The sequence below is a fragment of the Pinus tabuliformis genome, chromosome 2_2 (genome assembly GCF_031772625.1).
Source record: "Pinus tabuliformis cultivar Carrire ecotype Pingquan chromosome 2_2, CPIR1, whole genome shotgun sequence".
NCBI classification, from domain to species: domain Eukaryota; kingdom Viridiplantae; phylum Streptophyta; class Pinopsida; order Pinales; family Pinaceae; genus Pinus; species Pinus tabuliformis.
The window spans coordinates 1,219,457,967-1,219,483,986 of NC_142300.1; the positions used below are offsets into that span (position 1 = coordinate 1,219,457,967).

A 26,020-nucleotide genomic window follows, 5' to 3' on the forward strand; every position below is an offset into this window, starting at 1 on the left:
GGGCAGTCCTTGAATATATGCCCCACCTTGTGGCAGCGGCGGCATCGAAATGGAACCCCTTCATAGTCCAATATCTGCACTCTTGTAAATTTCCCCCAGTGCAGGGTAATCTTCTCCTCCAATCCTTCGCGGGTATCCAAGTATACCAAGATGCGCGCGAGGGTTCTATTTCTTGACTCTATGAAGGTTCGATCGTGGTCAAGATATGACCATTGTTTTACAAACCGGCCGTTTCGAAACCGAAACGGCCGAGTCGAACCGAGTTGAAGCCTTGAGGAGTGACCCGGTAGAAAAACCAGTCCGGGAGGCCGAGTCATGACTGACTCGGCCGAGTTATTGCATGACTCGGCCGAGTCATTAAATTCAGCCAGTCACCCAAAGAAACAACGATTTTTCTATTTTTTTTTTAACTTTTTAACATTTGGCTGATTGTTGGGGACTCCAAGGTGTTTTCTAAATTGGTTAAGTGCTATTTGGGGTCCATTCCCCTCTCCTAGTATTGATATGATGTTCAAATTTCATGGTAATGTTAAATTCTTAAAGTAAAAGTGACATTCTCCTTAATCTTCATTTTCATCCTTTTACTTAAATTTTTAACATTACCATGAAATGACTCGGGATGTTTAAGAGTGGTTCCAGCCTCATTGGATTTCATATGGAGAAAGTAGAATTTTAGATTTCATTCAAAATCCAGCAGACTTATCATTTTTTCAGGGTTTTAGGATTGGAGGATTGCAATGTTTCCATTGAATTTTGTCATGTATTAGGGTATGGAACTCGTATTTAATCAAGAGCACCAATCCCTCTGTGTACCTTGATGTTAGTGACATTGGTTGTTGAACTCCTCTGGGATTCGCTCTCAAACCTGGAGCTTCTGAAAATGTCGCTTCTGCTCCCGTTTTCGCTCTCGCTCCCCACTTCCGCTCCTGCTCCCAAGTAACACTGAGCTAGATGATGTTGGCAACTCTAGCAGTAGCCAGTACTGGTCATTGATGGGGCCCCTTGTCTGACTCTGATGATGATGATCCAGAGATTGGTCGAGATGATCTTGGCTCCTCTGGCAGTAGCTACTAGCCTCCTTGGTTATTTGTATTTTGTTTTGACTCTTGAGTCTTTGATCATGTATGACAGACTACAGTTGACTATGTATTTACTATTGCCATTGGGTACCACCGTACCATTTTGATATAATGGATTGGTTCATGAGCCTACTTTGATCATATGTTGTCTTCCATGTATATTATAATGTTGTGTGTTTGGAAACTTGAATGAAAATCTTTAAAATTATGTTTAAAATATTTAAAATTATGTTTTTTTATAAAAAAAATAAATATTTAATGTATTTTTTACAACGACCGAGTCATTGAAATCGAGCCGGCCGAGTCATTACCGAGTCGGAGTCCGAGTCGGAGTCGATCCTCGGCCGAGTCCGAGTCCGAGTCCGAGTTGTAAAACATTGGATATGACCCCAGAGCGTTCCCAATACGGATGAAAACCTCCTCACACCAGTACTGTAGAGGGAGTCCAGGCAGACGAACCCACAGTGGACCAACCCCAATTTGTTCTCTCTCCGGATCAAAAAGAGGGCTCCATCTCTTTAACAGAACCGGTGCCATCTCAATGTGCCAATATCTAGCTAGCACCAAGTCTGTATAGTTCTCCTTTGCAAAGTGTAGGGCAAACCAGCCTCTAGGTAAAACTTGTACCTCAGGTAATTCCTTGAGGACCCCTCCCCAGATTTCCTTTACCCATTGGGTGAGCCGGGTCGCCAAATACGCCCTCCCGCGGACATGTCCAACAAGAATGGTGCTCGCCATGATAGCTGCTTCCCCGATAGCAGAGGTATCTCCAAAACGAATCGAGATATCCTTTGAGGTCGCTTTAACACACTTAGTTCTTTTCTTCCCAGTACGCGGTGCAGATGGGTGATCCACTAGAGGATCCGGGATGCCTTCCAAATGGATTGATTTTGCAGGTCGAACCCTAATTGCTGGGGTCTCAAAGCAGCCTGAGGGCGAGTGAAGGGAAGCTAGAGGGTTTGCGGCTGCCGAAAGTGGAGGACCCGTAGATGTCGCGGAAAGGAAGGTAGAATTGTGCGGATGCGGATCAAAAGAGGGCGACGGAGGGATAATGGACGACAGGAAGTGAAGGGTCCCAGGAGACAGAGGGGGAAGATCCAAAGCAGGGGAACCCTGGGGGGAATTTCCGGCAGAGTGATGAGCAGAGCGATGATCCGACAGGGTTACCACCGGAAAGGAAATAGGCAGCGAAGGGTTCGATGGACGGCTAGGGCCGGCTTCAGCAGATGAAAAATTAGGGCACCCAAATATGACCTGTTCAGGATGCGGATCTTCTGTATAATCAACCTCCTCCTCCGTTTCCATTGATTCACCCAATATAGCTGAAGACATCCTGAAAGCGACAGATGGACCTGAAAAAACGGGCCGGATAACAGCTAACAGGCAGTAACAGGTTCACGGGCAGAGTGGTAACAGGTTGGCAGTAACAGGTTCGCGGGCAGAGTGGTAACAGGTTGCAGTGAGGGGGTTAACCAAAACCCGTACGGTCTACCGCAGAGCGCTCCATCCTAGCTCTTTTCTGCAAACCATCAACCTTCTCATCCAAAGGAACTATAGAATTAGACAAGACAAAATAGTTCCCAATACTTTCATATATAATTTCATTATTGGGCATCGTAGGGTCCTCCACATGAAATCTCCTTTCAAGCTCCCTATCAAGTCTGACAAAACCACTACCCCTATGTGAGGAATAGTAGTGTAAGACAAATCCATTTGAATACTCCCTCCTAGATCAACAACCCACTTCCTTGATAGCAACATTCCCCATGCATCAGGCACATCAATCACAACAATGTCCATGACAATCATTATATCTAGGTAAGTAGATAAATGAACTTGTAAATCCTTAATTAAACCATGAACTTTAGTTCTCTTGGAATCCATGGCCCTCTTAGAAATCCTCAAGTTGAGATGTTCCATGACCCTCTTGCTCATGACATTAGTTGATGCACCTGAATCCAACATGCAATTATATAGATGAAAACCATTTGACAAGCAAGGTAATGAAAAATGGCTGATGATATTTATTATCTCTATGACAATCCATGCCCTCTGATAAAACCATTGAATTAGATAGGAGCTCCATAGTAACGCTCTTTTGAACTGAATCAAGATCAATTTTCAGAATTGAAGCTGTCACCATCAAAGCGTTTCCTAGAACAGATAGAGTCAATATGACTTCTGGTGGTATAGTAGCTCCAGGAGAAACCATAGGAGAATATTACGCTAGAGAGGGATGAATATTCTTGTCTGCTGAAGTAGTTCTAGGAGAAATCATAGGAGAAGATTTAGTCGGAGAGGGATGGAGATTCTTGTTTGCTGAAAACTTGTAGACCCATTTCTGTCACTTATGTGGTAAGGGACAGTCTAGTCCCAAATGACCATAAGTGTGACAATGCCCACACCTAAATGGGATGCCTTCATAATCCAAGGATTGTGGATGAGTTAGATTCCCTCTTGAGATGGTTATGGCATCCAAGAGTCCCTTGGATAGATTAAGCCCAACCAAAATCCTTGCCTTGCACATCTCAATTTTTTACCTATAATGACTAAATCATCAAAATATACAACCATAATAATAATTTATTTGCTTTTTGCTTTGATATACAAATTAGGATCATAATTACTTCTCATGTAACCACTTGATCAATCTTTCCATGCAAGCGCAAGAAACTTGCTTTAATCCACAAGTCTTTCACCAACATCCTTCAACAACAAATCCTTCTGGTTGCTTTGTATCCACTTCTTCTTGCAAATCCTCATCCAAAAATGCACTTTTGACATCCATCTAGGGTACCTTCCATCAAAACCGCACTACAAGAACAAATAACATTCTAATCGTAATCAATTTTGCTTTGGATTGTTAGTTTTTTTTATTATTTGAACCAAGATCTGAAATACTATTCCAATAAAAAATTATACCCAAATTTTTAAACTCAGAAAATAAAATATTTTCCAGATATGATTTTATGAACAACAATAGATTGAGTTCACTAACTTTAAAATGTAGCGGAAATATAAACCATTTGCATAGGAAGTTTGACACAATGAAATACCCTAGAAACCCTAGTGGGAAAAACCAACAAACAAGTGATTCTTTAATTTTAGCCCATAGAGAAAATAAATTTGGGAATTATTACAAGAAGTTATGAACTTGAGCTCACCCTCCTTGTTGCCCCTGTAATCTCCTCCTCTTGCAATCTTTTTCCCTCTTCCTCGTTAGCTCTTATACCATGTTTGAAAACTGCCAAGCCAAACTGAAACCACAGGGTAACAACCAAAAGGAGATAGACCGCCCGATAACAGGGAGGGTTGCCATGTCAATGGGCACAACCCGCATAGCAATTCGCAGTGGGAGTATTGAGTGTCTAGCCAGTTGTGGGGAAAGCTGAGCTGCGCTTGGACACAACAGAAAAGGGTAGGTGTGAGTTTACAAGTCGCGGTGGGGGGCTGGACAAAGGGCTGGAATCGTCAAGAGTAGTCGCCAACCCACCTAGCCGACGGGCTGTAGAGAGCACCTAGCTGCAGCTTGTCATAGATGCATCTGGGCTGCGATTGGAAGACAACACTGTCAAAGATGCTTGAGCAAGCGATGAGGTGCTGAGTGTAGAGGAAGGAGGCGAACACCACAAGAGTTGCCAGAGATGACGACACTCGCCAATAGCAAGAAACCACATGCAGGCAAGGAGAATGCTATTGGGAACGAGTGGTGGTACCATGAGCATGTTGAGCTACCACGAAAATTTGACAGGGTGTTAGTTGACGCTAGGGCAAAGAGGATGCGTGTTATAGATTAAATCGTTGTTGGGGTCAAGTTTAGCCATTGCCAAAGCAAACACCAACTACAAGTGTGGGGAAGATGGGCAAAGGTCATAGTAGCTAGACAACCCGATGACTAGCAAATCTAGTTGAGATGTTGTTGCTGTGGGGAGGTTGGGAACATGTAGGATAGGTCAACGCAACTAGCTATCACGTGAATTGTAGTAGGCTAGATGGGATGAAGGAGTGGTGGGCGAAGTCCACAGTGCCATTGGGGTACAAGTCATTGCAGCAGGATTGGGCTGCAACTATCAATTTGTAATAGACCATGATGGAAGTGGCAGAGGTGGTTGGCACGCCGTCCAACCACAAATAGGCAAAACGAAGGATCATGCCGTGGGTAGAGTGTTGTGTTGGGCATGATTAAAGAGCTGCGAGATGCTGTTGGTAGCAAGTAGTTGCTGGGCAGGGGATATGCCATGGAAGGCTGTGAGTAAAGTTGTCAATAGGGTTCGACAAAATCTCAAAGGATTAAGATAAACTCACAAGGAAGATCTTGGTAGATCTATAAACCAACAATGGTGCTAGAAGGACTTAGCATAGGGGCTATGGTAGTAGACCAGAGGGTAAGGAGAAAAGCCATGGGGCTATGGGTGTTAGAACTTAGGTGGAGTTTGCTCTCTATCTCGATGATTGAGAAGAAGGGGTTTGGTGTGGCGTTTTAGGATAGATAGGCATTGAGCAGACCCAGGGGGATCTAGCTTAGACGGTAGCCATGTCTATGAAGTTATAGAGAGCAACTTATATAGGCTAAAGGGCCAACCTATTCTAGAAAAGGTAGGAAGCAAAGTTGTGATAGAGAACACAAAACATGTAGCTTTGAAGGTTGAGCAATTTAGAGGGAGTCAACCTTCAAGTTTAGGAGGGGAGGAGCCGTTGACGGATTCCTCCTGATTTGTCAAGGTCTCTTGGTATGAGGTGACCTTACAAGATGTTCAAGAGTAGGCCTTCAAGGATGATGGCAAGGAAGTCTTCTAGTTTAGAGGGAGCAGCCATGGCAGTGGATGCAAGTCTAAGATTGGATCCAGTCCCACGTGCAGAAGTACCTCCTTCGCTAAAAGGGAGTGTTGATGTTTGTAGCTCGAGCAGGTACTTCTGCACAAGCCTTGTGTCTAGGTGTGCATATATCGCTCATAGTCTCCTTAGGTCCTTGCTCTAGTGTCAGCAAGATTACTAATGTAACATAGCTTAAGTTTAAGTTAGGAAAAGGCACATATTATGATGTTGGCTCTTTGAACTAAAATAAACTTAGGAAAAGACACATTAATTTGTTGGCTTATTGAACTAAAATAAACCGAGGAAAAGTAAATAGTTTACTTTAGTGATTATGTTTGAATTTTAGCCATTGATCTCAAGTGAGGCGAGATTTAATCTTTGTTGTTAATCACTTTGGACTTTAGGGTTAGGGATTTAGCTCAGTGTAAAGTTATAAAAGCAACGCTAAGGAGAAGGGAAGGACACAACACAATGACACAATACTGAGAGAGGGACCTTTCAGTGATAGGGTGAAGGATTTTCATTCATGTGTAATGGGTTCGAGGAAGGGGGCAGCAAGGAGATCCAGATCAGCCAAGGAGGGCTTGGTCAGCTGGATCAGATCTAGTTGTTGTACACGTACTTTCCTTAGTTGGGCCATTATCCTAGAATGAGAGCCCAAGTAGGTTCTGAACCATTGTTAATGAAGAACTAATTTGATTGGGCAGAATCTGTTTGTGTTATTTTATGAGATTGGTTGTTATATTTTTTCTTCCGCCGAATGTTAAGCATTTAGCTGTGCCTTTATTCAGTAGATCTGTAATCTGCTAGGTCAATAAAGTGCCTAGTGCTAGGTTCAAAGGAAAATTTAATAGGGATGAAACGTTGCCTCGGAGTCTATACCCTCTCTTTGTGCATATCCTTTTGCAATTAACTGGGCTTTATATTTATCAAGTGAACCATCTGATTTTATTTAATTCGATATACCTATTTACAGCAAACTGTTTTTTAGTTGGAGGTAATTTAACTAATTTTCACATCTTGTTTTTCATTAAAGCATCATATAATACTTGCATTGCATCTCCCCATTCTTGTTTGTTTTTTGTTTCATTAAAAGAAACCATATCATATGAATTCACAACTTTACTAATCAAAGCAAGAATTACTTGAGAGGGTGAATTTGACCTTGTTTTTATGTCACCTTGCTGCATTTCATTTGAGTTGGCATTGTAAACTGTCTAGTAGAACCAATTCCATTATCGTTGTTGGGAATTGCTCACCTAATCTGATTTGTTTTCTCACTTTATTACATTACAAGATTACTCTAAGACACATTAAATAAAATGTGACAATGCCTAACAAGTTGTTGGCTGGATTGAATACAGTGAAATAAATGACATGAAATGGTCAATATTAGATTACACTGAAGCAGAGCATGAACAAGGATGGATTTGTTAAGTCGTTGATGAAATGAGAGATGTTGATAATGTTGATAAAACTGTTTTCCAAATCAGCTATGGAATCAAGTTGTACTTTATCTATAAGGGGACTTGCACTTTGTATGTTTAGAGTATTATTAATCTTGGTTGTCACACTTTAAAGTAGATCAATATAATATTATTTTGGTGATTTGATCTTTCCTTGGGGAATATTACCATGTTTTTGCATATAGCAATCAAATATTTGCAAAAAATTTGGGTATAAGAATTGCAAAATTAGATATGCAACCACTCCATTATATGATCAAGCATCAAGATGTTTATTAAGCAATGACGGCAATGCATACTTGTTGAATAGTCACGTTGCATTTTTACATTCTTCTAGTTAGCTTAATTTTTTTTTTCAATTAAATTTAATTGTTTCAATATAAATAGTGAAAAGACTAAGTAGTTTCTTTTGGTCACATGGAATACATGTTTTACTGTATTTGATGAAGCACTTGACAATGGGTTTAAGTTGTTTCTTTGTTGGCATTGTGCTAATAATTTGCTGGTAATCATATTTATGCAGCAACTATTACTGAAACAAATACCCTCGTGTTTTGAACTCAAGTGTCGAGCATATAGTTTGCTTAGTCAGTGCTATCATCTTGTTGGGACTATTCCTCCACAGAAGCAAACATTGAAAAAAGGCTTGGAGTTAGCAAGCTCTGCTGGAGAAGGGTATGGATTATATCTTTGACAAATGATTTTCTGTGCATAGAATAAGCTTCGATTACAATTCTAGTATGTAAGTATGAGTTATGAGATTATATCATTTGTTTTATTTATCTTATTCAAACTAAAGATGTCAGGGAGGTTTGTAAACAAAGATAGCAAATGGTATGCTGTTATTTAGCATGTAGTTTCAGTGAAGTGCTTGTGTTTTTTCTTCCTTTACTTACCATAGAGCATCAACTTTTTCTTTTTCTTTTGGTCTCATGTGTTCTCCATAAGTACCAAATTGATAGAGAGTGAACACCTATTTTCTGTAGACATATTAATAGCGTATAGTACAAACGCACAAGAGGGTACAACCACTTAGGCCTCCACAAAAGCTCAACCACTTGTTGGTGAATCTTGGTCATGAATGTCTGAATCCTATGGCTCTTTCTATAGGTCCCCACTTGAGCAAGGGATCATATCATTCACCTCCATTGTTTTCTCAAGGTTGAAACTTGGGTAGCTGGATTTATTTTGGGATATTCGTTTTCTCGTGATGCTTTCTTGGGCACTATCCTAATGACCTATCTCTTCCTTTCGGGGTCGCAAAGTGGGCATTGTCATGCAACTTGCCATATAAATTATGACAAGGCTTCTGATGTTTCTTTCTTTATCTTTTTGCTGAGCTTTCTTTTGATGGCACTTTGCTTGTGATGCATCTTGTATTATTCTGATGATTTAGTGCTTTGTGTTGATGCTCTATCTCCATGGTTGCTTTTATAGCCTAAGTTTGAATGTCTTACATATTTAGAATCAATAGTAAATTGTTTAGTAAAACACAAGATCTTCAAGAGAGAGAGAGAGAGAGAGATGATGAGTCAATGTGTTTTTCTTCCCACAAAATTAAAGAGTCAATTCTTATTAATTGCCCTACAAAACAAAAAACTAAAATTGAATCCACATTCATTTTTTAGGAAAGCCTTTAACCAACAAATAAGGGGAGGGTGCTTAGAGGAGTAGAACTTCATTCTCGAGTGTTAAAGTACTCAGGCTGTTAGATAGTTCTAGAATAAATGGAGGACAAAATCTTCCTTATCACAAAAGAGATATGATGGTAGTTATGCCAATTTTGGATAGCTACTCTCCTATCCCTAAGTATTGGTAAACAACAAACCATGTAAAGGCCTTTTATGCTCTATAAAATGTGTCCATGTTTCATTGAATTTGAGCAACTTGGTATATAATTGAATTGGACACTTTATTTTTATTTAATGTTCCTTTATTTTGGTTTAGATGATTAGCCAACCATTGTATGCTGTTGAAGGTGTATATGGTATTGCTAGAAATATTTAGCATACATGAGTAGTGTTGTGTTAGAGGAATCAATGATGAATTTCATTCATATCAATCACATGTGATGGCTATTGATTTTATAGAAGAAAAAGTGATGGAATTTGAGGATTATGTGTGCAAAGATCATGAGCAAACACACAATACCAAAGAGAATGATCTGAAGGCAAAAAAGAAGAGAACACAAAGGTGTATAGTGGAGAGACCCTCAAGGGGGGAGAATATTCCACTTTAAGAAGAGTTTCTCTAGTAATATGATTTGGTGATGAATTGCTGATGTACGACAGTGGGAGTGACAGTTTTATAAAGGGCTCCACAAGGTAATAATATACTAGCCACCATATTAGTGAGGGGCCACCAAGGCCGCCTTTTAACCACTAGAACAAGCCTTGCATGTGCCTTAACTCAATATTGGCTAATATTTCCAACATCCCCCCATTAAGCTTGACCTTGGGGACATAAAGAAGGAAAGTTGGCACAAAAGATATTTGACCAAACAAAAAGTATAATGACCCCCACTAAAGTTTAGTTGGGTAGTGAAGACAATAATAATCATAAATGATAATGATAATTTGACAATGTTGAGGTCATAGAATAGTCTCCAAGAAATATAAAAGAGATGACAAAATGCATTTTGAAGTTGTAGGCAAGTGTTGAAGATTGAGAGCGCTCCAATCACAAAATCCAAAAGAGAGCCTACCACAAGCATTTTCAATAAAGGGTCAAAAGTAAGCTTAAGAAATGTTCCAAGTAACACATGCCACAAGATGCTTTTCTCATGATAAAAGCATCTTCCAGTGGTACAAGTGCAAAACAAGAATGACAGTAAGTAATTGCAATCATAAAACTATCAATAGAGACTATTGCTATAGTCTTGTTATCACTCCGTAATTTCCTAAGGCTGTAAAAGAAATCCAGAGGTAACCACAAAACCACTTGTAAGCTTAGAAGCTAGCCCTTCTAAACTCAGAGAGGGATCTCTCTATTGGATTTAGATTTGTTGTTTTGAGATTTTATGCTAGTTATTAGGTTTAGAGTTTGGTTTTTTCAAATGTTTGGTTGAAATTGCAAGGAAAGGCCATTGGGCAATGGAGTCAAAAAGTCTTAGGGTGATCAGATACAAAAATAACAGAACAGATTGTAACAGGGCAAGGTAGGCAGGCTATTGGATCTTTGGAGCTTTGGTGGAATGAAAGGGAGGAAAAGATTTAGATTCAATTAAACATAGAGCATTTTAGAATGAATTCTATATTTAATCTCAATTTGAAAACACAGATATTGTTTATAAGCCATAGTAGAGTGTAATTAAGCAAGTTCAACCCTTAATTTTCTTTAAACAATACGGACAGGAAAAACATATGGAAAACAAATAAATAACAATGACACGAGGAAAAACATCACCAATTTGCCTGACACATGAATCCTGGAACGACTTTCTGTATTAATGAAATGATCACTTTAGCTCAGTACACAACTTTACATCAAAGGTTTGCTTTCTTGGTACAAGTTCCAACCCTTTGTACTTCGAATTATGAAGTATTTATACAAAACTTATCAAAATATCTTGATTTGAAATATCAAGATTTTCCTTACAAAATATCCTAAAAGTCTGTTTACAAAAATAGTACAGAAATATAGGCAAATAAAACCGTTGTAGTTCTCTGGCACTATCTTCGAGGATTTTGGTGCTGACTTGGCTTGAAAAATTGCTTCTTTGTTGTTGAAGATGAACACCTGTTTTACTCAAGTAATTGGCATAGTTGATCCCATCTATCTTCATTTGGGGTGGAGAATTTAATTAGCTTCCTATAGGTTTCATCCACCTCGATATATTTCTGGAAGGTGGGCTTAATTACAAACAAATGTTTTATCTCATGTTTGATAAGTAAATCGAATTTCAAACCCTCCATGAAAGCTTTTCCTGGATGGTTCCCTTGATGGTAGAAAACTTTGACTTATCTCTGGCTATGGAGTATAATTTCTACTGATAATCATCTAACTGAACCAATTTATCTCCAATTCCTTTCAAACTTGGCAGCCCCTTTTGATTCAGTACATTGAATTTTCTGTGAAACTTCTGAATGCTGGCCTCCAAGTTATGGCATTTGTTCTCCAACTGTAGCATCAAGTTCCTTTTTGTAAGGACTCTTCTCACCTCAAGGATTGTTTCTGTCCTGTCTACAATCTCAAATTCCTCTAGTTCCTCCTTTGTCTTTGAATTTAGAATCCTTATTAGGGCAGTGGCTTCACCTAGTTTCTGTCCCAAACTTTCTTTTATTCCTTCAATAACTTCTTTTGATCTCTGCACTAATTCCTCCTGCTCGAAAATTATTTCAATGGAAGGCCAAATTTCAGTCATAGCTTCATTGATTTCCACCCAAATGTTCTCCTTTGCTTATGCAATTGTCTGGACCATGGCAGATTCATTCTCTAACTATTCAATTCTCTGGGTTAACCTATGAGTCTTTTGAAGCTCTGCTATGTACACATTATCAATCTTTAATTTATGTTCTTGGAGATTGTTTATCTGAGCTTTCAACTTTTCAATCTCTTGCCCTCTGATAGACAGGTCCTCCATAGCTTTGACTAGTTCTCTTGATGAGTCTGTAGACTGTCCCTCTACTGTGATGGTTGTTGAAGTGGAAGCTCCTGCTGTCAATGTACCTGCAATTGGAACTGCTGTGAGTGGAATGACTGCTAACTGTGTTGACTGTTCTTTCTCCTTTAACATTTTTTCCATTTCAGTCTCCATCTCTTTAATTTGCCCATTTTGTTCAACGATAATCTTGAACATGTCTTCTTTCTCTTTCTCTAGTTGTCCAACTTCCTTGGTCTGTGGATCTTCAGTGGATGGAAGCTTGAGTTGCTTCTTTAGAGCTGCAATGTCAACATTCTTTCTTCTAATAATTTCCTCTGCAACTTTCACATTATTGGGATCATATCCCAGTTTGATTATTAGATCCTCTAAAGACTTAATCTTAGTGTCTTTAGCTAAAGAATGTATCTTTCTAGTTTGAGTTGGTACTGAATGTTGTTGACCGAAGCTTGCAGCCTGAAAGCTGCCATTCCTGAGTTTGTCAAGGTTGAATATAGAATCTCACCTGTTTGTTTGTGTAAGTCCATCTGATTAATGGGATGGATTTGATCAACATTGAAAGAAAAGATAAATTTCTTGTAATAATTTGTAGTTTTGGGAAAAGGAACCTCAGCCTGGAGGAAGGTGCATCTTTCCTTTCTCTATGTCAAAGGAAGAAAGAAGCCTATGTTGTGAGGATGCTGTCTGTTTCCAAAATTGAGAATAGGTAGTAGCTTTTAGGAGTTCATTTTTCTTCTTTATCTCCTTATACTTGGCAAATATACTTGGTTCAGCTTGGTCATGAACCAATTCTCCTGACTGAGATGTGTCTAGTGGCTCTTGGGAAGCTGAAGATGATGGAGATCCTATGAAAATATCTTCATTCTTGGTAGAAGTATAGGGGCCTGTCAAAACTATAGTGGACTGTACATTTTCCTCTTGAAAGGATTCTTCTATTGGATTGGTCTTCTGTCTCTTCTTGTAAATCTGAAACTCTTTCCCCTGAATTTCTGTGACTGAAGGGAAAACATCCTCCCTTGGTCTTTTTTCCTGCTTCTCCTGTGGTGTTGGAGTCTGTGATGTCGTTGTAGAGAGTACATGTTCTTCTGCCTCCTGCAAAGTATTTTCCTGCCATTGATCCTGATTCATATATTTTTCTATTTCTGGCCTGGGAGTATGAGTGTAGGGAGTAGTCTTCTACTCTACTCTTAGTTTTGAAATTATTCCCAAAGGGTCATATGACCAGGTAAAGCTGAGTTTGAAATTCATCTGCTTGAGGAGAAGATCTGCTTCTTTGGCTACTATCCTGGTATTGCAAATAAAAGGCCCAACCTGTGTTTTGATCTTGAATTGAGATTTCTTCTTGGCTGCCACAAAGTGCATCTCATCCATATTAATCATTTGTCTAATATATTCTAGTGAAAAAATTCTCATAGGAACAAATTTGGGCAACCTATATGGAGGCAATTCGCACCCATACACTTTGATCTTAGTGTAATTTTGGTACAGGTACCAGTCACCTATCTTGGTTTGCTCACTGAGGTGTAGAAATCTTTTTATCTTAGGTCCTATCCTTGGTTCAACATCACTATTCAATAGGCAAGCAACTGTATACAAGAACTGGTCTACATAATCACTGAAGGTGAATTCATTGGTATGCTTCCTTACCAAGGAAGTCCAATGAATCACAGACTGGGCATTCCCTTGTTCATCCAATTTTTGTAATGGAAATTGAAACATGTTTGCCTGATGGAACAAAAAAAATACACTAAAACTGAAGCATACTTAAAAACTCCTTTTGTAGAAAACTTTAGGAACTGTTCATGGATGGCATCTGCTAGGAATTCACTATAATTGAAGATGACTAAGGGCTTTTCACCTGTTGAGAAAACTGATAAAAACCCTATGATGGCTTCATCAACCCACTGATCGGATTGATAGCCTAGTAAACAAGAAACTATTGAGATAATTTGCTTTGTCATTTCAGGGAACATGGAGGATGGATAAGGAGGATTTTTCTTAGGCAATTGGACATCCTCAGGTAGAAATGTCTCAAAGATTTTGGCTCTGTGAGGGAAAGTGAGGTTTTTGTAGAGTTCCATGAGGGAATCTACTGAAAAGGGTTTCAGAGAGGCAAAATTCTGAATCTGAAGCATTTGGCTTATGGAATCAAGGGTAATTGTGAAAAGAACATCATTGTTCTGGGCTACAATTGCCCTTTGACTAGGAATGTATCAGAAGTGGCACCATGAAACAAATTCAGGAAAATGATGGGTCTGAGGAAAGACGAATTGGGGTAGGAAGGAGTCCCACAAACCCAATTCGTCACTAAGATCAATGAATTTTTGTTTTAACTAGTTGTGGAGTTCGTAGAGATCGAACTCACAACTAGTTTCAATGATTTTGTATTCCTGATCTACTAGGGGTTGGTGGTCTAAGTCAATTATAGGGGGTAGCAAGGGGTTTTCAACTGTAGATTTGGATTTACCCTTAGAAGACATGGTGGAAAGGAAAGAAACAAATGCTATAATCACTCGTAAATTTGGTCGGATGACGTTGGTGGCTTGATGATTGGTTGCGATGACAGTAGCAGGTTGGCTGATTCAGTTGTTCAATGCAATGAGATCATAAAAGAAAGGCCTACCGAACGGGGTTCTGGTTTGTTTATATGCCAGATCACTATACCGTTGGCAATTGTCCGTTAAACGGAGCGGGTTCATTACTTGGGCCAAAATTATATCTCGACCGGATAGTTAACAGTTGAATGATAGGTATAGGGGATGTATCACGTGGCAGGAGCAAGTTGGAAGGGGAAGTGCCATGTGGCGAGGGTAGATTGGAGTGGAGCAGGAAGGGATGTGGCTGGAAAGGAAGCAGTGTCTGATGGGGTGTGCCACTTGGCAGTAGTGGAGTGGGGTGGAGGTGATGCTTGGTGGGAGACTCGAATAAGCGCCAACAACATTGTTAGGCTTCCTCTAACTGTTATTGGGCTTTTGATATTCATCTCTTAAAATGTGGATGTCAAACATCTAGGGCTCTTTAATGAATTGGTGTGAATAGCTTACCATTGAATTTGGTCACAAAATTTCCTTCTTAATTCATCACTTTGAGTTGAGAAGTGTAATGGTTGAACCCTTGGATATAGGCATTTACTCTTTGGTTGAACTTTTGTGATAGTTATTTCCATTATTATTGTTCTTTCTTCTAGTGGTTGACATGTTATAGTTAATCCTTGATGATAAGTTTGAAATTGTTCCATGTCATGGTTTGGGTGGCTCTAGTGATTGTTAGCATTCACACAAATTCTCCCACCATAGCAAATCTTTTGTATGCATGAATAATTTTGTGAAGGCAATCTTGTCTTTGCTTGTGTGTTGTGGCAATTTATGTCATTGAAAACTCCACCTTGAGGTATTGCAAAAATGTTTTCGAGTGTTGTATGTGTTTCCTTGTACAAAGACCTCATAAACATGTTTGAAATGTTTTAGTGGTGTTTTGTATTTTTGAGATGCTATATCAATGCTTTTAGTTGGAATTTCGATCATTTTGGCCAATGCATTGATCATTTTAATTCATGTCTTGATTACCAAAATGAGCAAAAAAGCAGAAAGAAAGAGACCCTAATGCTAATTTCTTACAAACGAATGTAGGCCTTGTTACCCACCACCAATGGGTGACCCCCATAGGAGAAAATTTTCTCCCAGAATTGTCTTCAGCTGACAACCAACAACCCTTGATAGCCACCAGTGTAGTCGATGTTGTACCAGATGATCTCCTCTCCCTGAGCCAATCATATGTCCCCTCGTCCATTTGTCGAGAACCTATGTTTAAAGGTGGGCCATCCAATCCTAAAGGTATGTATTTCATGGTGCAATAAGGTGCTTATGCTTGTTTTTCCTTGGGCACACTTGGGTATGGATTATTGGGTGACTTGCAAGGAGGAAGGGTTTCGATTGTAGACTTCTTCCCTCACCTTAAATGGGGGGTTAATCCTCAACCCTAGTCCCATGGGATCTCCCTATTGGCTGATAGCTTTAGAATGGGCACTACTTGGGAAACCCTGATTTTGGTAGTGTGGTCCTGTTTTCTCGTTTCATATTTTTCACTCCCCTCCGCATATCACATGCCCTATTTCATCATCTTCCCTTTTTGGGTCCACAAGGCTCTGGTACATTCCTTCCCCTTGTCCACATGTTTGGTTCGGGCCTAGAATGTAGCCTTTGAGGTTGGTGCAGCTAAAAAAAAGATTAAAAGCATATCATGGCGACATACAAAAGGAAATAATACCACAAAATGCAAAAGATGGTTGGGACAATAAAGAAATAGTGTGTGGGCAAAAGCCAAACATGAGCTCTACCCCTTATCATTATGGCCATCACCCTGGTTCCTAGGTCCCCCTTGAGTGCCCCTTGCATAAGTAGTGAATACCCCTAGAGGAGGTTTGTCTCACCCTTGAGACATGGGAGGGCAAGCACTATCTTCGAAGCCCTCATTTTGAGCGATCTACAGGCTTATCTTGCAGTAGGAGACCCATGAGATCACCACTTGTGCCCAGAGCCACTTTGGAGCACCAGATGATGATTTACATAGAGATTAAGGGGCCACCCCCTTGTCCATCATTCATGGAGCCCTCACTCTCATCATGGTACCTTGCGGTCTCAAGGAGGCCCTCCAACGATCCTTCTACATCATGATTTTATCATTTTGGCTCACTTATGGATGGCTTCTTAATCACTTTGTTAGCTACTTGGTGGTCTTGTCACCAAGATTAGCATTTTGCACTTATTTTATAATTGTTGGGGCTAATTCGAATTAGGATGGGCTCATATAAATAGAGAAGACTCTCATTTGTGAGAGATCATCACTTGGACTTCTCTTGTAATAACACTTGGACATCTCTTGTAATAAGAATTTTGCACTTTTTCTTGGATGCTATTGGAGACTTTTGTTGATGCATTTCGATATCTTTGTAGGCTGAAATTTCGATCTTTCTTGGAGCTGCTTGTTTTTCGATGGTTGTATGTATCTCTTGTCATCTTGTAAGTAGTATTTTGTTGAAGATTTTTCTTGGAATAATGTCTAATGTGCAGAATTGTTGCAACTAGCTAAATCTCGTGCCGAAATTTATTGAATATCATTATGAAAGATTGTTTGGCAGGAAGTAATACACTGTAATGTAAATGTCCATGGCGAGTTAGAAGACACCTCTAACTCGAACCCTTGTAAACCTAGCAAACTCATATATGGTCACCAAATATCCTGCTCCGAAGGGAGACTCTAATAAAATAAGCAACTACGCCTAAGCCCCTAATACCACTAGAGCTTCTCATCTCTTGTTTGCATGCTGTGAATTAATGGTACCATGTTATATTAAAAAGAGGTCAGGCATGACTCTCGTGAGTCTCGATAATTAATAGGACGCTTGGAAACCTCAAAGCATCGTACATGGGACTAGGAGATGACCAAAAATACCCATTACCATTCCAACAATTGATGGAGATGCCTAAAGTTTGTCCTCTCTCCCATCAGAGCCATCATTTGGAAACCCTACGATGGGATTCCCACCCAGTTGGAAAAGGGTCCCAAATAACTACTAGTGAAGGGTGCCATCTATTTTGCAAAAGGTTAGAGAGCTAAAGAGGTAAACCCCAAGTTTATTCTTTGTGGTTTGTTGTATATTCTTATGTTTGTTTGTGGATTTTTCCTCTTCTCATGTTCTTCCCCATTCCTTATTTTCCTTCATTTTATTGTAGATTGTTCATCTAAGAATTGAAGAAAATGACCTTCTTGTGGTTTATGGTTCCATTTTTTTATTCTCATGGTGTTCATGGAGAATAGGCATGAGAAGGAAGAAGAGGACAATGGTAATTCTCTTAGTAGCCCATTATATGAAGATAAGGTAGGTTTGGAAGGGGATGGAAGATATAATGAAGGTGGCAAAACTTTACTCACACCCCTGTGGAAGTTTGTGACAAAACTTGAGGTGGGGAAGGGGGTGGAACCACCAAATTTCTAGGCAAGCATGATTGTCATCAAAGAAACCTTATGTTGGTTCATATACCCATAAGACAAGGCACCTTTGTGGGTATTATAGAATGATGAGAATAAGGAGGCCATTGTGATCTCAATTTTCCCTAAGGTATTAAAGGAGGAAAGACAAAAATACATCAAGAGTGATGAAGCAACGCAAAGAATGCATGGTCAAAAAACAAAAGGTTTAATATAATGCATTATCTAAATTTGGTCGCTGTTGGAAATATTGAGAGGGGGGTGTATCAATATTTTTTTTATCAATTAGTATATTCTTAAGTTCATAGAGCATTAACTGTTATTAGCATCAAATAAATATAAACATTCATCAACACCATTCAACAATGCGCGATAACAAAGACAGTAAACCTAGAGATTTTTAGGTGGAAACCCCTCTGGGGCAAAAACCACCAAACACTTCTTAATATTTGTCTTTCAATAAAATGTACATCAGTATTTTCAACTCTAATTAAGGGAGGCTCCAACCCCCTGATTTATAGGCTCTTACCTGTAGGACGCTCCTATGCCCTATTTACCAACTGCAACTGGGAGGACGCTCCAACATCTTGGATTATAGGCTCGAGCTCGAAGGATGCTTCAACACTCAATGTACCAGCTGCAACTAGATGGATGCTCCAACGCCCTGTGTAGGATCCAACTTGACTTATTAATAGCCTACCAACCTGAACTGTTCTCAGGCTCTGCCCTGAATGAGACTCCACTCTCCTTCCTTGCACCACCTTGCCACCTTGTTTAGCGATGGACCACGTTTCACAATTTTTAGACTGGACCCCCTTGTGCTCAATAAAATAAAACATCAAATAAACTGTTGGCTTTTGTTGTTCTGTAATACTGGCACAAAGGCGTTAGTAGATGCAACAACTTATGTTCAACGGTCAAACCCTAGCTGTAAATCCCAACGTTGTACTTCAACTTTTGTAGTTGAAACCCTAGCTTCACAATGGTGACCAACACTACTCATCGTATAGAGATATCTGTTAATAACCTTAGCAGTAGTATGTCTAATCCATTAACACAATGATCTGCACTGTATCTGCTCTGGCATCACAATCCTGTATCACTGCCACTAGTATCATTGCTAGTTCTTGCTCATATGCACAATCCAATGTGCCACAAATCTGTCCGGTGCCACAAATTTTGTCTTAATGAACATAGAATCATTAGCCTCTACAATGTAAGTTTGTTTGAACGATTCAACGTCTTTCACTATTAAATTCTTGTGCCAATAGCTCATCAAGGCTTGCAGCGTGAGTCAAACCCTAATATCACATCTGTGTCACTCAAACCCTAACAACAAAATGCTCTCAACAATATTTTCTCTGAGTAGTAGCACTGTAAAACTAGTTCCATGGGGACATGTCCCCCCACCTGGGAAACGCGTCCTTGCGCTTCCTTGCACTTCGGGGATGTCTGGGGGACGTTTCCCCACGTCCCCAAAAAAAAAATGCGAGGAAACTCGAAGGGGGGACGTTTCCTCCCAAAAGAGGAAACGTTTCCTACGTTTCCAAAAAAATTTGAGGTCAAATCATAAAAAAGAAGTCAAATCCCTAAATTTTTTTATAAAATATTATAAATATACTATGAATCGATGGGGGGGGGGAGGGTTTTTTTGGTTATTTCATATTTGAAGGGACCAACAACACGATGGGATGTTGATCCAGAGGATGATGCATAGGTAGATATGGAGGAGGGACTTGATGAGACACAAATGGGGTTGGTTGGTGTGCCACTTAGCATGTTTGAGAATGCAAGTGATTCTGATTTAGATGGTGACATGGTTGATCTTGATTTATTCATGTAGCAGCTGGATGCAGAGACTAGCGGGGCATTACCTTGAGCAATTATGCTCATTTGTCATTTGATATGTTCTTATGTTATCTACTTTTCTGTTTCGGACTTCAGTTGTAGACTTTAGTTTGTTTTGAATCTTGATATATGATATATTAGACTTGACTCTATAAAAATTTGAATCTTGAAGTATCAGACTTGAATTTTATTTCAATTCAGTATTCACAGTTGGAACTTCAATATGGTTTAAAATTTTATTTTCATTGTACAATGTTACAGTTACATGTATGATTGTATCATGCTTTTCGTTTTAAATTTGTTTCAGTGATATGATTCATCGATTTATCCTTCATGATGTAAGTGTTATATAATGATAAAGACAATTAAATTATAAAATTTCAATGATATATTTATAATTTTTTAGTACTTCACTATTTTTGTCGGGGTCCCTTGTGTTAAAGACCCTGATGTCCCCCCACATTTCCTAAAAATTGGTGGGGAGCTTTTGCATAGGTCGCTCCTACGTTTCCTCGCTCCCTCGTCCCCACGTCTCGGAAACTTGGTGGAACTATTTGTAAAACCCCTTTTGCTACATGCATTATTGATCTACGATCACTCAACTTCTTCCAGATCTCAATTTGGATAAATTATGATTCCAAAAACCCAAATTGACCATATAAAACCATATAATATATTAACCATTCTACAAAATTCACTTTCTAGGTACTGTTCTACAAATTGCACAAACGCTGACTACAGTGCTACAAAAGTCCAGTCAGGTATTACAAACAGCGCAACAAAATGGTAACACATGAAATAAAATTGGTCAAACCTATCAATCAAAGGAATGGATCTTGGGACAATCAACATGTCTCATATATACTTTGCCAAATGCGCTATCATATGATGTCTATCATGCCGTCTGTCTATTTTATGTTTTCACCATTTAATAATTCCTCAGGACACTGCATTCCACGTTGCCGATGTATATGCATGTGGCTTAGATTTTGCTCAACAATGCTTATTGATGGCTTTGGACTTTTAAAGACCAATCTTTGCGTCAATTCAGCAATACGCTATGGTAAGACATATCTTCTGCAACACTTTTGGAATCCTGCTCACAGTATGGTAATCAACAGTATAAATTCTATGTCTACTGGCTTGCAACACTCAACTTGGCATGTTGTGCCAACAATAAAATTTCAACCGCATAATTCAACCAACCCCCTTTGTTTTATCTTTTAACTTTCGACATTCTCTGGCACAGACAAACTCAGATATTCAACAAATTCATATTTATTATTATTAAACATATAGAAGATGATTACAATTTGTGTGAGGCCCTTGGCTTTATACTGCCTTGGGTGCCTATTGGTGAATGGGCATGATCTTTGATCATGTCCTTTACCTAATAACTACTAATTAGCTAATTTTTTATATAACATTCTCACTTAGCAAAAGGCTTGTAACAGCCTTGAACTCGTGTTAAACAATAATCGCTCACACCCTTTACCTAATAACTACTAATTAGCTAATTTTTTATATAACATTCTCACTTAGCAAAAGGCTCGTAATAGCCTTGAACTCTTGTTAACAATAATCGCTCACAAGTTTGTGCTCCATTCCTGAGCCATTGCAACAGAGAGCAATCTAAATTCAATGGTGCCTAGCTAGGGTTTCCTTAGTTCCTTCAACCTTCCAACGTAGCTCTAGGTATATATTTCTTGGGCCAATACCATTCAGTGCTGATGAAGCCACCTTTTTACAAAATCCCTCAAACACACATAACTGTATTCTCAATGCAAAGGTTCGTATCCAACTTTCAGTGCCCTGATGCTACAACGCTTGCTGGGTGCATTATCTGGGCATTTCACTAATAGACAAGAGCCAACACTTGATACTGCTGGGCATTCTCATTCCTTCCATGATTTACAGGAATCAAACAAGATCCATGCAGGTTCAATTTGACACATTAAAACTGATTTTTGGGCGTACAAACAAGCAACGCAGAGATGGAATTGCAGACAATGCAGAGAATACAAAAATGGCAATCTAGCTTTGATACATTTGTTCCACAAGTTCTGGTTGTCACATCATGCCATCAATTTTCAGAAGACACACTAGACTCTTCAAACCAAGTAATGGATCTCAGATTGTTTGTAACAATCCACAATTACTAGGTTACAAAAGATCTGAACTTCTGAATTTTATAGTGATCAAACATCACGGTTCGTCCACCATAGAGTTGAGACTTTAGCGGGTGAACAACCTAGTCACCATCTGATAAAAGTAATCCTGGGAATCAACGAAATGCCAGAACATGGCCGAGACTTTTAGAATTGTTGTAATGAGCCGCCGTTAGTAGAATCATGCTTTCTGAGTTCAAGCCAACATAGAAATCCAACAAAGAATCATAGATTAGTGCCTTTCATTCCAATGCAGAGGCAACAAATCAAGCCATTCGTTATTGGTTTTGTGAGGTCTGCATTACAACTAGTGGGGGCCAAAAAGTCCTCTTCCAGAAGAAAACCTGTTCAACAAATGGTACCAAATATAATAGCCTAAAAACTAGAGTGAAACCCTTGCCCAAAAATGCAAATTATATCCCTTATCCAGACTACTTTTTCCACAAGACTGCAGAAGAGATATCATTTGTGTGTTTTTCTGCGATAGATACATCCATGGTGAGGAAGATGAGTCACTTATATAATGTTGAGGAGGAGTGTCCAAAAAGGATCAACCGACCTAGGGTTTGGAGGGAAAATCAATATTTGAATTTAAAAAAATTTGGAGCGAAAATCCCAAATGAATATAGATCCAACTTGAAGGGATGTAATATTTAATTTTTGAAATGATTTATCCCACTTTAAAATAGTCTTTCTCTAGGACCCTGTAATGACCCATCTCGAATTACGTACAAATGGGAATATTAGCATGCATACGAGGCATGCATATGACAGCTACATATGCATTGCAAGTACTACACTAGTATGCATACTAATTGAATACCTAACTCACAAGAAAATTTAAAGCTTATATTTGTGAGTAAATTAATAAAGAAATATTCATAAAATTTTAGTAAAGAAATATAATTATAATTACAAATTATAATTTATGATTAAATTAATTTAATATTATAAATAAGTTATAATTACAAACAATGCTATAAAAATCACGAGATGCCATAAATCATGTTAATGTTTCAAACTTCAAAGATAAATCCAATCTAGCCGCTTGATTAAAACTGTTGGGTGTGGAGCCTGATTATCTTCTGTATTCAAAGGTATCGCTGTACTGGACCCCAGTTCGTAATGGGGCGGCAATGCCGCTCGTAAAATATTCGCTGCAGGGGGGGCGACTGCGACCTTTGGGAGCCCCCCTGGCGAGGGGATCAGAGGCAGCACCCTCGAAGCTAAGATTAGATGTAAAATTGCCTTGTAAAATGTTGTAATTTCGTAATCAATCTGGGCCGTTCATTAGGTGGAGATTTGAGGGTAGAAGTTATGTTTAATTTAGGGTTTTTTGCCCTAGAAGACAACCCCTCATTATATCTGAGGGAATTGTATTGTGTCTAGGATATCTGTATTCTGAGTGAGGAAGAGAGAGGAGATTGAGAGCGAAGAGGGAATTATAGTGGATCTGCTGTAGGTTCTATCTCTTCAGTTCACTGGATAATATAAAAAGGAGGACTGGCTATTTCTCCGTGGACGTAGCCCAAACTGGGTGAACCATGTATATCTATGTCTCTCTTGTTTTATGCGTTTTCTGTGTTTATATTTCTGCAATATTTTATGTGTTCCATTGCTCTGTAATATATAATTTTCTAACAACTAGTATCAGAGTCGAAGGTCTTTTTTGGCTGATAAACTCGCAGGAGAGAAGGGTTCCTGGTTCGAGTGGGAGCAATGGCGGAAGATGGTAGGTTTAGGGTCGAAAAATTTAACAGCCAAAACTACCAGTTGTGGAAGATGCAGATGGAAGATTATTTGTACCAGAGAGATCTATACCAACCATTGAGCGGAAAGACAAAGAAGCCGACGAGTATGACAGACACAAAATGGGATATTCTCGACAGAAAAGCACTTGGAACAATATGGCTGTGCCTAGCGGCGTCAGTAGCGTTTAATATTTCAAAGGAAATGACAACAGAGGGTTTAATGTCGACATTGGCCAAACTATATGAAAAACCCTCGGCCTCAAATAAGGTATTTCTTATGAAGCGTTTATTTAATATGAAGATGTCAGAAGGTGGATCTGTTGCTGATCATTTAAATGAGTTTAATACAGTTACCAGTCAGTTAAGTTCTGTAGGGGTAACTTTTGATGATGAAGTTAGGGCTCTGTTATTTCTGTGCTCATTACCAGAAAGTTGGAATGGTTTAGTTATGGCCATTAGTAACTTTGTCTCTGGATCTAGTACTTTAAAGTTTGATGATGTTGTCGGTGCAATCTTTAGTGATGATATGCGACGAAAAAGCTCCGGTGAGACATCAGGTAATGCTTTGACTATAGAGACTAGGGGAAGAAAAATGGAAAGAGGAAAGAGCCCTGGATATCACAGTAAGTCAAGAAAAGGCAGTGCCAAGTCCAGATCGAGGATAGTTTGTTGGAAATGCGGGAAGAACAGACACCTGAAGAAAGACTGCAAGTCTCGAAAGGGAAAAGAAGGAGATGCGCAACAAGAAAATAATCATGAAGCGAATGTAACTGGTGATGTGTTGCAAGATGCTTTGATTTTTCATTAGAAAATATTATTGATGCCTGGGTTGTAGATTCAGGGGCTTCATTCCATGCCACAACTGATAGGAAACATTTTTATGATTATGTTCAAGGAGATTTTGGACAGGTTTGATTGGGTGATGATAAACCTTGTAAAATCATTGGAATTGGTACAATTTTCATAAAACAACAAAAAGGAAATCAGTGGCTATTGAAGGAGGTAAGGCATGTTCCAGATCTGAAGAAAAATTTGATTTCAACAGGGCAGTTGGGAGGTGAAGGTTGCATAACTACTTTCATAGATAAAACCTGGAAGGTCAATAAAGGATCCCTGGTAATAGCGAAAGGAGGAAAGGTTGGTACATTGTATTTATGCAATGATATTAGAAAATACGGCATTGTGGCATCATAGGCTCGGACATGAGTGAGAAGGGGATGCAGATTCTTCACTCAAGAAATTTGTTTCCAGGTTTGAAGCATGTTGATTTAAAATTTTGTGAGAATTGTGTTTATGGAAAACAAAAGAGAGTCAGATTCTTTAGAGTTGGGAAAGAAAAGAAGAGCAAAAAATTAGAGCTTGTGCATACAGATGTATGGGGACCTGCTCAGGTATCATCTCTTGGTGGCTCTCGTTATTATGTTACTTTTATTGATGATGCAACCAGAAAAACCTGGATTTATTGTATTCAAAATAAATCTGATGTATTTGATACTTTCAAGAAATGGAAAGCTTTGGTTGAAAATGAGATAGGAAAAATGTTGAAGTGTCTTAGATCAGATAATGGAGGTGAATATTGCAGCAAAAAGTTTGATAGGTACTGTTCAGAGAATGGAATTCGTAGAGAGAAGACAGTTCCAGGAACACCACAAGAAAATGGTGTGTCAGAAAGGATGAACAGGACAATCAGGGAGCGTGCAAGGTGCATGAGATTGCATGCAGGATTGCCTTTAAAATTTTGGGCAGAGGTTGTAGATACTGCTGTTTATTTAATAAATAGAGGGCCTTCAAGTTCCTTGGATGGTAGTATTCCAGAGGAGGCATGGATAGGTAAAAAGGTAAACTACTCTTTTTTAAAGACTTTTGGTTATGAAGCCTTTATCCACATTAATAAAGAAAATAGAACAACACTTGAGGCAAAATCAAAGAAATGTACCTTTATTGGATATGGTGTTAATGATTTTGGTTATCGCTTTTATGATTATGAAAAACACAAAATCATTAGGAGCAGAGATGTCATATTCAATGAAAAGGTTTTGTATAAGGATCAGCTGTAGGAAAAGAAACATGAAAAAGAAAACAGAGAATACACAGTGCTTGACGAGATTACAGGAAAAATGATGGTGCCTGAAAATCATAATGATCAACAACCAGAACAACAATCACAACAACAACAAGCACCTCAAACACCTGAAAGTGGTGTTAGAAGATCTACCGGGATAAGTAGACCCCATGAACGATACTCTCCTTCATAATATTATGTATTGTTGACTGATTCTGGTGAACCAGAATGTTATGAAGAAGT

General features: G+C 39.0%; 1 protein-coding gene across 4 annotated transcripts in view; it reads left to right on the top strand.

Annotated features, from left to right (window-relative positions):
• LOC149197884 (Tetratricopeptide repeat (TPR)-like superfamily protein) overlaps positions 1 to 26,020 on the top strand; it is a 235,322-nt gene that overhangs the window by 23,690 nt on the left and 185,612 nt on the right. For all 4 annotated transcript variants that reach the window (XM_089406015.1, XM_089406016.1, XM_089406018.1 and 1 more), the window contains one exon: positions 7,884 to 8,035. In XM_089406015.1, the coding sequence (XP_089262141.1) occupies positions 7,884 to 8,035 (152 nt within the window). The remainder of the gene's footprint in view (positions 1 to 7,883; positions 8,036 to 26,020) is intronic.